This window comes from Hemitrygon akajei, chromosome 8, assembly GCF_048418815.1.
Source record: "Hemitrygon akajei chromosome 8, sHemAka1.3, whole genome shotgun sequence".
Classification (NCBI taxonomy): Eukaryota; Metazoa; Chordata; class Chondrichthyes; order Myliobatiformes; family Dasyatidae; genus Hemitrygon; species Hemitrygon akajei.
Window position 1 is genome coordinate 95,279,547 of NC_133131.1, and position 13,827 is coordinate 95,293,373.

The following is a 13,827-nucleotide window of genomic DNA, read 5'->3' on the forward strand; positions in this document are numbered from 1 at the left end:
ACCGTGGAGCCACTCTCCACCCTCGGGACCCCGCTCCACCCATCCCGCACACACACGCACCGCTGCTGCTGACCGTTGAGCCACTCTCCACCCTGGGGACCCCGCTCCACCCATCCCGCACACACACACACGCCGCTGCTGACCGTGGAGACACCCTCGGGACCCCGCTCCAACCATCCCGCACACAAACACACAAACACACACACACACACACACACACACACACACACACACACACACACACACACACACACACACACACACACACACACACACACACACACACACACACACACACACACGCGCGCCGCTGCGGCGTCCCATGATGCCGAGCGGCCGGCGCTCCGGACTACATTCCGCTGCCTGTCGCTGAGGCTCGGGCGCGATGGGGAGCATCGCTTTCTGCGTCGCCCTGCTGCTCGGTGAGTGCGGGACATCTCACTTGCAAACGCCGAAATCTTATGTCGACGACGATGTGAGTGGGGTGTGATGTTACGGAGGTTGGCTTCTCATCCAGCCCAGCCTTTCTCTTTGATTTAGCCTCCCCCACCCCCCGTCTTGCCCTGGCCCCTGGCCCTGCGCCCGGCTCCCCTCCTTGGGGTTAGGGAGCTGCGACGTCGGGTACCGCCCGCATTGCACCAGATTTCGGCACACCCCCTGCGGCTCCGGTACCCCACGGAGCACCGCTGTCTGCTCAGCCTTCCGTGGCTCCTCCCTTCACCAATTCGGCAAGATGAGAGATGCTGGCGATATTCGCTTCCTAAACTACAGTATCCGTTCTGATGCAGTGTTAAAAGTTTGGTCCGATAGGATCAGCCCCAACCCCCACCATTGTTCACCATCTTTTAAAATCAGTTTCGATCAGAATGTGACTTGTTTTTGCTAAATGCTTTTAAAAAAAAAATTATCACAGGAGTTGGTTTTCATAAATCCTGGTAAATTTACATATTGGTGTTGACTGTATTGAATGAATTTCTATTTGCAGTAAAGTAATAGATTAAAAAATGATTATTTAAAGGCAATAACTGGATGCAGCAACATTTAGGGTATTTGCATAACAGTTTCTCAAAAGTGGCTAAGTATTTAGAATATGCAGGAACTTCAGCTGCTTAAAACTTCAGAAAATGCCAGATTACATTCAATTATTTTTCAAAAAAATTAGCAAGAAAGACATATAGCTGTTTGCCTTCCTTCATAAATAGTTGAAATTTTCAAGAAACAGTGCCAAATAGGTACTTGAGTACAGAATTCTCTGTTTATCTGAGACATGAACAAGGGACAAAAGTACACAGCTATTTCAATATTCATTTATTTGCTTTCAGCACCGGGAAAAAGCTACAGCTTTTCAGCGTTTATTGAGCTGTGACTTTTGAAATCAATTTAAATTTTTATGTAAGTAATTTAATGCAATATATATGAGCTATAAGGGGACATTGTTCAGACTTGGATTATTTCTCTCTGGAGGCTCAGAGACTGAATGGTGACCTGAAAGAAGATCATCAAATTGTGAGAGGTCTAGATAGGGTAAGTAGTTGGAGGCAGTTCCCAAGGCTGGAATTGACAAATACTGGAGGGCATTATAGGCCAGTTAGCCTGACTTCGGGGTTAGGAAGTTGTTGGAGTCCATTGTTAAGGACAAGGTTTTGGGTACTTGGAAGGACATGATAAAATAGGCCAATGTCAGCACCGTTTTCTAAAGGGGAAATTCTTGCCTGAGAAGTTTAGGGTCATAGTCATAGAATATTACAGCTCAGAACCAGGCCCTTCAAACCATCTAGTCCATGCGGAACTAATTGCCTAATCCCATCAATATGCAGCAGGACCATAGCCCTCCATCACCCCCATCCCATGTACCTATCCAAATTTCTGTTAAATGTTGAAATGGAACCTGTATCCCCCACTTCCACTTGCAGCTCATTCTGTACTCTCACCACCCTGCACGTCACGGGTTCCCAGCCTGGGGTCCATGGACCCCTTGCTTAATGGGATTGGTTTGTGGCATAATAAAGGTTGGAAGCCTCTGCTCTAAGTGAAGAAGTTCCCCTTCATGTTCCCCTTAACATTTCACCTTTTACTCTTAGCCCATGACCTCTAGTTCTAGTATTAGCCAACCTCAGGTGAAAAAAATCCCCTTGTATTTACCTAATCATACCCTCATAATTTTGTATCCCTCTATCAAATTCCCCCCTCATTTTCCAACGTTCTAGGGAACAAAGTCCAAACTTGGTCAACCTTGGAATATTGGGGTTGAGAAGGACGACAAACAGCCATGATGAAACGGCGGAGGATAAAAGTTTTTAAAAGAGACGTATGAGTCACCTTTTTGGCATAGAAATTGCCAGAAACACGCTGCCAGGACTGGTAGATGCAATAGTGTGTTTAAGAGGCATCTAGATGGAGACATGGACATACAGGGAGTGGAAGGAGATGGAGCACATAAGGCAGATGGAATTAGTTTAATTTGGAATAGCAGTTGGAACAGACATTTTGCACCGAAGGGGCTGTTCCTGTGTTCGAATGAATGAAATCCTTTTAGCCAAGGGAGAAGTTACAAGGATGGCTCATGAAGCATAATAATCTCACTACAGAGAAAGTGAGGATTAAAGATTAATATGTTGGTGGTTGACGATAAATGTAGTGTCTTTTACGTTGACTGGAAAAGTATAATTTGTTAGTTACAATATAGTTGATTCCTAAATTGCTTGGGACTTGGGCAGAGAGTGCTTGCACGTGGTCTAAGGTGGAGATGGATAATGACAACGTTTGCCTTCTGTATCAGACAACCATCTGCAGAGTTTTGTGTAAAAGTTGTTATTTTATGGTGTGGTCTTCCAGAAAATAATCATCTGTGCTGCCAAAAATGTGCTGTGGTGTAGTGTAGTGAAGATGAAAGCAGGGAGTATATCTTAGTGCTTCACCTGGAACAGTCCAGTATCAGGTTATGCACCTGCCATGGCAAGGGCTTCAGGAAAGAACAATCATTGCAGTGATTTTTATTCTCTTCTTCCAGACCTTGCAGATAAAAAAAATTATGTGATGTGATATTTTCCAAGGCATTCATAGTTCTTCCACCCCCTCCGCCCCCCCCCCCCCCCCCATCAAACCTTCCTCATCAATCAAGTGGATGTCCAAAGTTAGTTGGCTTGCATGCCTGTAATGAATTGGCACTGGGATAGTACAAAGAGCCAAACACCAGAAATATGAGTTGTCTCAGAGAGCAATGGTGTGAACAAAGATCCGCTGCTGTTACAGCAGCAGCTTGGGAGAGTCCATTTGTGGAAGAAAATCAGCTCCATGAGACCTTAGGAGTTTTTAGATCAAATGTGCATGTAGAAATTTGTTAGCAATACCAATACTGTAAACTAAGTTTAAAATCTCTATAAAATTCATGCATTCTATTATGGTAAAGTCGAAGAGTGATTCCCTTTCCTGGGACAATATCTAACCGATGCATTGCTCGTACTCTACTCGGATTTTTATTTATATTGTTGGCTATTGATACTTTAGCAATAAATAGCCTGTTAATTTGGTGTTGTTTTGAAAAGTCTATTTAGTAAGCCTGACAGATGGCGTTCAAATCAAAATATGGGAGAATAATGGAATCAACAGTTATCGCATTAGCAGCAGTAAGACTGCTAAGGTGATGAAGGGTGAGTCTGGTTATGTCAGAATGTGTTTAATAGAAGGTTTGTCAGAGTCACGGTTATATAATTTGTCTTTAACACTTCAATTTTGTTATAATTGTGTTTGTCTTCCTTGTTCTCTAACTATTAAAACAAATGCTGACATTTTGATAACATGATTTCTTCTAAATGAATTTACTGGCCTAATTCATGAATGCCAGCTTAAGCTTGCACTGTTTATGCCTTTGTTTTTACTGTAATACAATGGATTCTGCTTAATTGGGACACATTGGACTAGTTCATTTTGGCCTAATTAAGCAGCTATCCAACTAAGCCAAAGTTTCATGGAAATAGTTGAAAAGGTATAAAGAAAAAAAGGTAAACGGCACATTAATATGTAACAAATTATGTATTTAAATAAAATGGGGAACAGATTTGCACACTACCAATACAACTGTTGGTATTTACTTGGACTTTCAGAATGCCTTTGACAAGGTGCCACACTCACGGCTGTTAAACAAGATATGAGCCTATGAAGTAGAGACCAGGTACTAGCATGGATAGATGACTGGATGACTGAAAGAAGTTAGAGTTGTGATAAAGGGGGCCATTTTCAGGATGGCTGGTGACTAGTAGAATTCAGCAGGATTGGGTGTTCAGACACCCAGGTTATGCATTAATAATCTAAGTGAAGGAACTGATGGCATGTGGCTAAGTGTGTAAATGAAATCAAGATAGGTAGAGGACCAGATAGTACCACAGAAGCAAGAGTCTGCAGAAGAACTTGGCCCTGTATCTCAGGAAGAAGTGCTGGCCCTAGAGAAGATTCAGAGGACATTCGCAAGAATAATTCTAGCAATGCAAGGTTTAACATATGAGGAAAGTTGGATATCTCTGAACTTGTACTCAATGGAGTTCATAGGAGTGAGGGAGATCTCATTGAAACATATTGCATACTGAAAGGTCTGGATAGAGTGGACATGGAGACGATGTTTCCGTTAGTAGGAGAGTCGAGGATTTGAGGACACAACCTTAGAATAAACAGACGTTTCTTTAAAATTGAGATGAGTTCTTTAAAATTGAATTCTTCAGCCAGAGGGTGGTGAATCTGTGAGATTTGTTGCCACAGAGTGCTGAGGGGGCGAAACCATTAGATATATTTAAGGCACAAATTGTTATCTTTTTCATTGGTAAGGGGTTTAAAGGTTATGAGATGAAAACAAAAGAATGGGGCTTTAAAAGAAAATCGGGCATAATTGAATAACAGAGTAGACTCAGAGGGCCAAATAGCCTAATTCTGCACCTATGCCTTATGGTTTTGTAAAGAGGACACTTTTCTAAAGGATGTAGACAGATTAATGCACACAAAATGCTGGAGGTGTTCAGCAGGTTAGGCACCACCTATGGGAATAAATAAAGTCGATGTTTTGGGCTGAGAACCTTCTTCAAGACTGTGTAGACAGATTAGATGGGTGGACAAAAAATTCAGATGAAGTATAATGTGAAATGAGAGATTTATTTTGATAAGGAAGAATAATAAAAATGCTGAGAAACTTCCAAATGATTTGTGTGCAGAATGTCTGAGGAAAGGCTCAATACAAAATGCATTTAACAGGAAGCATTTGAAAACTAATGTGATAGATGTTTTTATTATAAGTAAGTTGGAATTTGAAAAAAAAAGAAACTAGCAACGATTGTACAGGGTTTTGAGTTCACATATGGATGGTGTGTATAGCTTCAGTCTCTACCCCTGCGAAATGACATTTTTTCCTTGGAACTGGAAGCATCAGGGCCTGATGGTATACCTGGCAGGGCAATGACAACCTGTGCCAAGCAACTGGTGGGTCTGTTCAAGGACGTCTTTAATTTCTCAGAGCTGCAATGGAAGGTTCCCACCTGCATCAAAAGGGCAATATCATCTACTCTGATGAAGTGCTTTCTGAGTTTGGTCATGGCCAGAGACAATTCCTACAGAAGCAAGGACCTAGACCCACTGCAATTTGCCTATCACCACAATACATCTACAGTGGCCGCAGTATCACTTGAGTTTGCACTGGGCCTTGGACCACCTGGACAACAGTAATACCTACATCCGGCTGATGTTTATTGATTACGGCTCAGCATTCAACACAATCATACCCACAGTTCTAATCAATAAGGTCCAAAACCTGGGCCTCTGTATCTCCCCCTGTCATGTGGTTAGAAATAACCCCTCCTCGTCACTGACAGTCAACACAGTGGCATTTCAAGGATGTGTGCTTTGCCCACTGCTCTACTCTCTCTGCACTCAGACTGGGCTGGGCACAGCTTAATCGCCATCTATAAATTTGCCCATGACACAACTGTTGTTGACGGAATTTCAGATGATGGTGAGGTGGTGTACTGGAATGAAAAAGAACACCTGGTTGAGTGGTGTCACAACAACAGACTTGCATTTAACATCAGTAAGACCAAGAAATTGATTGTCAGTTTGACTGAGGAAGGGGAAGTCGAGGGAACACACACCAGTCCTCATCAAGGGATTAGCAGTGGTAAAGGTGAGCACTTTCAAGTTCCTGGCTGTCAACAGTTTTGAAGATCTATCCTGGTCCCAACATATTGCCGTAATTACAAAGAAGGCACAGCAACGGCTACATTTCATTAGGAGTTTGAGGAGACGGTACGTCACCAAAGAAGAGCCTTCTGCCTGGATGCATCACCGGCACAGGATCGGAAACACCTGCAGAAAATTGTAAACTCAGTCAGTTCCGTCATAAGCACTAGCCTCCCCAGCATCAATTACACCTTCAAAATATATATTGTAATTATACTTAAAAAAACATTATTATGTACCGCAGAACAACAAATTTCACGACATGCGCCTGTGTTGTTAAACCTGATTCTGGCTCCAGAGCAATGTCAATTTCTGGAAGGAGATTGAGAAGGATGGTTATTGTCTACGGAAGTTTTGAATTTTGAGTGGTGACTCCACTGAAATGTATACCATTTCAGCAGGTTCAGTCAGAGACACTTCCACTGAGTGGAAAGTCTAGGGCCAGTTTCAGGGGTCAGATATTTAGATCTAAAGTGCAGCCTTTGTTTACTCGGAGTGTTGTGACATCTTTTGGAAGTTTCTTTCCTAGAGCCTCTAGAATTATTGTCTGTCGAAGCTGAGATAGATAAATATTTGGACACAGCTGCAATGCAGGGACATTGGGATCAGCTTCAAACATGAACTGTGGAATTCATATTATCTTCACAAGTGAGAGAACGTATTCTACTTAAGATTTTTTTTCTTGTATACCTGATTATTTAAAGAACTCTGCCTTAATTTGTTTGATTATTGTTTATTTCTGAGATGTGAATGTTACTGTCAAAGCCACCATTTATTGGTCATTCTGGAGTGCCCTTGAGAAGATGATGGGCAGGTTTTTTTAAACCACTGCAGACTCTGACAATGCTGTTGGGTAGGGAATTGTGAGAACTGCTGCACTACTCTCATCCAGGCAGTTAAGAGAATTCCATCATGCTTCTCACTAATACACAATGGAAAAGCCTTGAAGTGTATCACAAGTTACCTGTTTTCTGACCTGTTCTTTGAGCTGTGGTATTTATGTGGAAGGTCCAGTTGAGTTTCTGTGACCCCTGGGATGATGGTGAACTTACAGTTGGCAATCCCAGTGAACGTCATGGGTAGGTGTTTGAATTCTTTACTTTGAGATAGTAATTTATGGTGTGAACATTACTTGTCACATCATTCCAATGTTGTCTATGTCCTGCTTCATGCATTCAGACATGGGCAACTACACTTAGGACTTGCAACTTGGAAATGAACATTGACTATCAAATACCCTCATTTCTGAACTTATTTTAGAAGAAGGTCATTGATGAAGAGGCTGAAGATGATTTGGGATCTGGACAGTACCTGGAACTACTCCCAGTTGTATGTTCAGGGGCTGGATGAGTTAGCTTCCAACAATGACAGCCTAGAGCCAATGCATGAGCTGGAGTATTTTCATATTGATGCTCACTGAACTCAGTCTTACCAGTGTGCTCTCTGTCAAGCTCAGTCATTCTCATCTCACCTGTTGGATTTAGCGCTTTAGTCCACGTTTAGGCCAAGGCTGTAATGAATTCTAGCATCGAGAAGATCTTGCAAAAGTTGAAACTGGACATCGGTGAGTAAGGGCCAATTGAAAGCACTGTTGCTAATGACTTCCATCACTCTGCTGATTGAGAGTAGACTGGATGGGTGGCCAGATTTAGCCAGATTGTATTTGTTGTTATTCTTGTGAAAAAGATAATTTCCCTCCCATCGTCTGATATGCAAATTGAGTGTGATGTTTCACTATGCTGCAACAACTGCAATTAACAGACTATGATGTAGTAACTTAGTAAGGGCTTTAAAGCATTAGATGATATCAAGCACATGATTTAATACATAGTATTTATCAAAAAAATTTAAAGCAGTACTCCATACTGTTGCTCCAATCTGCTAGTTAAATTTGCAGGTGATACGACATTGATTGGCCTTATCTCAAATAATAATGAGGCAGCCTACAGAGAAGAAGTCATCTCCCTGACACAGTGGTGTCAAGAAAACAGCCTCTCCTGGTTGTGGACTGCAATGGATCTGGGGTTGAGAGGGTGAACAGCTTTAAGTTCCTCGGTATACACATCACCGGGGATCTCACGTGGTCTGTACATACCGGCTGTGTGGTGAAAAAAGCACAACAGCACCTCTGTCACCTCAGACGCTTGAAGGAGCTCAGCATGAGTCCCCAAATCCTAAGAACAGGGGCACAATTGAGAGCATCCTGACTGGCTGCATTACTGCCTGGTATGGGAACTGTACCTTCCATAATCACAGGGATCTTGCAGAGTGGTGTAGACAGCCCAGTGCATCTATGGATGTGAACTTAACATAAGAAATAGGAGCAGGAGTAGGGCATCCGGCCCATCGAGCCTGCCCCACCGTTCAACAAGATCATGGCTGATCTGTCCGTAAACTCAGCTCCATCTATCTGCCTTTTCCCCATAATCCTTAGGTCACGAACTGTGTAATTCCCCTACTGTGTAGAAAATCTATCTAACTGTGTAGAAGCCTCAACTGCTTCCCTGGGCAGAGAATTCCACAGATTCACCACTCTCTGGGAAAAACAGTTTCTCCTCATCTTCATCCTAAATCTTCTCCCCTGAATCTTGAGACAACGTCCCTAGGGACAAACTTCCCACTATTCAGGACAGTCACAGTAACAGGTGCGTAAAAAGTGCCCAGAGGATCATTGGAGACCCGAGTCACCCCAATAACAAACTGTTCCAGCTGCTACCATCCGGGAAATGGTACTGCAGCTTTAAAGCCAGAACCAACCGGCTCCGAGACAGCTTCTACCACCAGGCCATCAGACCAATAAATTTATGCTGAAACAATTGTATTTCTAAACTATATTGACTGTTCTGTGTACAGGTTTTCCCCGCTATCTGAAAGTAGAGCATTCCTATGAAACCTTTCGTAAGCCAAAATGGCATAAAGCGAAGAAGAAACTACAATACCATTAATTTATATGGGAAAATTTTTTGAGCGTTCCTAGACCCAAAAAATAACCTCCTAAATCATACCAAATAACACATAAAACCTAAAATAATACTAACATATAGTAAAAGCAGGAATGATATGATAAATACACAGCCTATATAAAGTAGAAATAATGTGAGTACAGTGTAGTTTCACTTACCAGACAGCGAGCACACTGGAAGGCTCACACATTTTTCTATCATACAGTTCTTTCTAAGCACTCAAAACATCCTGCAAACCTGCCCTAAACCTACGTGCCCTTTCAAAATTAAGGTCATACTTTTCTGCAATCATTTTAGCACTGTCAATTGTAGCAAGAATCTCAGGCAGTTCAAAGCTGTGGCAGCTGGATGCTGAGATGCTGAGTGTAGTTCCCGGGGAAGGAACTTGGCAGCTCCACTCGCTGCTCGGGTGCGCTCTGCCTCTGTAACGGCTCTCTTCAAAACAAACGCTGAATGCTATTTTCGCTTTTCGCCACTCTCGCTGCTTGGGGTGTGCACTGTCTCTATAACGGCTCGCTGCAAACAAACGCTGAATGCTATTTTTGCTTTCCGCCTTTTTCGTAAAAGCGAAAATCCTCTTTGGATTTCTTTCAGTTAGCAAAAACCGGTACTAATGTAGGTCTTTTATAAAAGTGAAGTGGCATAAAGTGAACTTCCAAAAAACTGGTGATACCTGTGTATTTTACTGTACATATAATTTATTACAAATTTACTGTAAATTGCACATTGTACATTTAGACGGAGATGTAACAAAGATCTTTACTCTTCATGTATGTGAAGGATGTAAGAAATAAAGCCAATTCAGTACAAAAAAAAATTAGATTTTGCAGATAGCATTCAGCAGTATCAGTCTTTTTCCCAAATGCTCTATTGGCACAAACAATTTGATATTGTTTAGATTTTGCAAAAACAAAACTAGTGAGTTGATAAAGTACTGATCTATTTGTAGCTTGTTGTAAATCTGGGCACATGGGTTAGTGACTCTGATTCACTATTGGTTGTAAATTGTGGCAAATACATTAAATCTGTGCTGTTGCTCAAAGTTGCAAATTTTGTTTATATGATTCCCTCGCTTCTACGCCACCTGGTGTTGTTCATTCACTTAAAATTGCCTTAGCTGTTCTTTTAAAAACAGAATGTCACTTTTTGAATTTTGATTGGTAAGTTATTGTCAGACTGAAATTCTGCAATGGACAGGAAGGTGGCACTAGTGCAATTGATACCCAAGGGGATTATTTGCATCACTGAGACATTGCACATTTTATAAGACGTTATTTTAGTCCTCCCTTAAAAGCTGAAATTTGGGCGGTAGGTGTGTGAAAGTGTATGCATTGTTCTCTAAGGCTGCGTGAGCGTTTGTTTGTTTCAGATTGTGACAATGAAAACTTCCTGTGCAGGCTTTGTTGAGGTCTGAAAACAATCTGCCAATGTTGATTGGATATAACAGTCAATTTTACAGGAATATTTAAAATAATTTGAAACTTTAAAGTGGTTACAAAAACAATTTTGGTATAAAATGCAGTCAGTTTTAAATATAGAATAGTACATAGTTTAAGGTGCTGGCATTACGATCAATCCTGTCGGTAAGCTGACAGTTTTGTTTACATCACTGTTATTTCCATTTTCCTTTCCTTCTCATTATGTAGGCCTTAGAAATATGTTAAATTATTTATTCCTTTTAGTTTTGAGTATAGACTAAATTTTACACTTCTCTCATTAGCTAACTAGCATTTAGAGGCTACATTTACAATAATTGATAAAATGTGTTGTTTCTGCAAAATTATTCACTGTTGTCTACGTGTACTGTGAAATCACGTGGGACAAATTGCAAACCATGATTTTTAACTGTATTTATTCCTGATTGGACAAAGAGTGAAGCGATTAAATCCCATTAGTGGGCAAGGATTACACAAGTAGTCTTATAAGTGTAGCCACCATAGCTGATTCCATAATTAGGAGGAAAGGTGGGTGTTCCTGTAGAGTCTTTGTGAATCCTACATATTTTATTACCGCTAAGGTGCCAGAGTACGGGACATCATGGGATATTTTGTAAGGGAAGGGATTACACCAGATATTGTGCTACCCCTTCTGTATCAAAGACATACTAGGGATGGGTTTTGATCCCACAGTCAAACTCTCAGCTACCAGAAGGAAATTAAAAGCTGGACCTTAGATTTGTGATTACTCCCAGTGTCACGTAGAACCGTGGAACACTACAGCACAGTACAGGCCCTTTAGCCCTCCATGTTGTGCTGACCCATATAATCCTTAAAAAAGAAGTACTAAACCCACACTACCCCATAACCCTCCATTTTTCTTTTATCCATGTGCCTGTCCAAGAGGCTCTTAAATACCCCTAATGTTTTAGCCTCCGCCACCATCCCTGGCAAGTCATTCCAGGCACACTCAACCCTCCATGTAAAAAGCTTACCCCTGATGTCTCCCCTAAACTTCCCTCCCTTAATTTTGTACATATGCCCTCTGGTGTTTGCTATTGGTGCCCTGGGAAACAGGTACTGACTATCCACCCTATCTATGCCTCTCATAATCTTGTAGACCTCTATCAAGTTCCCTCTCATTCTTCTACGCACCAAAGAGAAAAGTCCCAGCTCTGCTAGTCTTGCTTCATACGACTTGTTCTCCAAACCAGGCAACATCCTGATAAATCTCCTCTGCACTCTCTCCATAGCTTCCACATCCTTCCTATAATGAGGTGATCAGAATTGAACACAATACTCTAAGTGTGGTCTCACCAGAGATTTGTGGAGTTGCAACATGACCTCTCTACTCTTGAACTGAATCCCCCTGTTTATGAAGCCTAGCATCCCATAGGCCTTCTTAACTACCCTATCAACCTGCGCAACGACCTTGAGGGATGTATGGATTTGAACCCCAAGGTTAGAAAGGCAAATCAAAACCCCTGTTTGACTGCAAAAGACCTTCAGAAAGATTTAGCAGACTCTGGAGTGGTGGTGCACTGTTCTACTGTGCAGCGACACCTGTACGAATATGACCTTCATGGAAGAGTCATCAGAAGAAAACCTTTCCTGAGTCCTCACCACAAAATTCAGCATCAGAAGTTTGCAAAGGAACATATAAACAAACCTGATGCATTTTGGAAACAAGTCCTGTAGACTGATGAAGTTAAAATAGAACTTCTAGGCCGCAATGAGCAAAGGTACGTTTGGAGAAAAAAAGGTGCAGAATTCCATGAAAAGAACACCTCTCCAACTGTTAAGAATTGGGGTGGATTGATCATGCTTTGGGCTTGTGTTGCAGCCAGTGGCAGGAGGAACATTTCACTGGTAGAGGGAAGAATGAATTCAATTAAATACCAGCAAATTCTGGAAGCAAACATTACACTGTCTGTACAAAAAAAAAAGCTGACGATGAAAAGAAGATGGCTTCTACAACAGGATAATGATCCTAAACACACCTCAAAATCCACAGTGGACTACCTCAAGAGGCGTAAGCTGAAGGTTTTGCCATGGCCCTCACGGTACCCCCGATCTAAACATCATCAAAACTTGTGGATAGACCTCAAAAGAGCAGTGCATGCAAGATGGCCCAAGAATCTCACAGAACTAGAAGCCTTTTGCAAGGAAGAATGGGCAAAAATCCCCCAAACAAGAATTGAAAGACTCTTAGCTGGCTACAGAAAGCATTTACAAGCTGTGATACTTGCCAAAGAGGGTGTTACTAAGTACTGACCATGCAGGGTGCCCAAACTTTTGCTTTGAGCCCTTTTTCCTTTTTTTGTTATTTTGAAACTAAAAGATGGAAATAAAAAAGTAATCTTAAAATATTAAAGAAATCTGTCATCTTTAACTTTATGCCTTTTGGAAATAGGTAATCTTTTACTCACCTAGCTATTCACAGTAAAATAAATTTTGACCAGGAGTGCCCAAACTTTTGCATGCCACTGTATTTACTTGGATAATAAAGTTACTTTGAATTTTGAAATGATAAGATTGGACATCGTATAGTTGTGCAAACAAACTGTTCAGTAAAGTTGGGTATTGATAAACAGTTGGTGGCATTGCATCAGTGATGCCAGTGAAATGTTGGAAAAAGAGAGTGCATTTGAGGAGGACAACGACATGAATCTATCTGACTGGAATTAAGAAGCAAACAGGGTATCGTCAGACAACTGGGAGCATTCCATGAGTTGACACAAAAGGTTCTGCAGATGCTAGACCCCAGAGCAACACACGCTAAATGCTGGAAGAACTTGGCAGGTCAAGCATCGTTTATGGAAATGAATAAACAGTCAACATTTCAGACCAAGACCCTTCCTCTGGACTGAAAAGAAAGGAGGAAGATGTTCTCTAGGTCTTGGGAATAATGCCAGGAAGTGGGGGGGGGGGGGCAGGGAAGGAACCTGCAGATGTGCGCAATGTGTAGTGGTGATATTGGGAATATTCCCAATAAATAATCACTGAGGTTAAAGCAAAGGGAAGGGGGTGAGGAGTTTCTGGTATGTTTTGAAACTATTCCTTGACCCACCCAGGAGGGAGGCATTGTAGCATGAGAAGGGTCCAGAGGGCCAAATGGCTGTGGGAGAATGTGTGAAACACGAATCAAAAGGTTAGGATTGGTCATAGAGAAGGGCTAGGAATTTCTGAATGAAATTAGCACCCTTTCACTT

At 41.7% G+C, this 13,827-nt stretch overlaps 1 protein-coding gene across 4 annotated transcripts in view; it reads left to right on the forward strand.

The window, feature by feature from the left end:
• Positions 1 to 275: 275 nt before the first annotated feature.
• sgce (sarcoglycan, epsilon) overlaps positions 276 to 13,827 on the forward strand; it is an 89,925-nt gene continuing 76,373 nt past the window's right edge. The window contains exons 1-2 of one of the 4 annotated variants that reach the window (XM_073054203.1): positions 334 to 422; positions 3,546 to 3,650. In XM_073054203.1, the coding sequence (XP_072910304.1) occupies positions 386 to 422; positions 3,546 to 3,650 (142 nt within the window). In that variant the 5' untranslated portion in view covers positions 334 to 385. Of the gene's footprint in view, positions 423 to 3,545; positions 3,651 to 13,827 lie in introns of all 4 variants that reach the window. The other 3 variants (XM_073054202.1, XM_073054204.1, XM_073054205.1) reach the window with 3 other exon arrangements.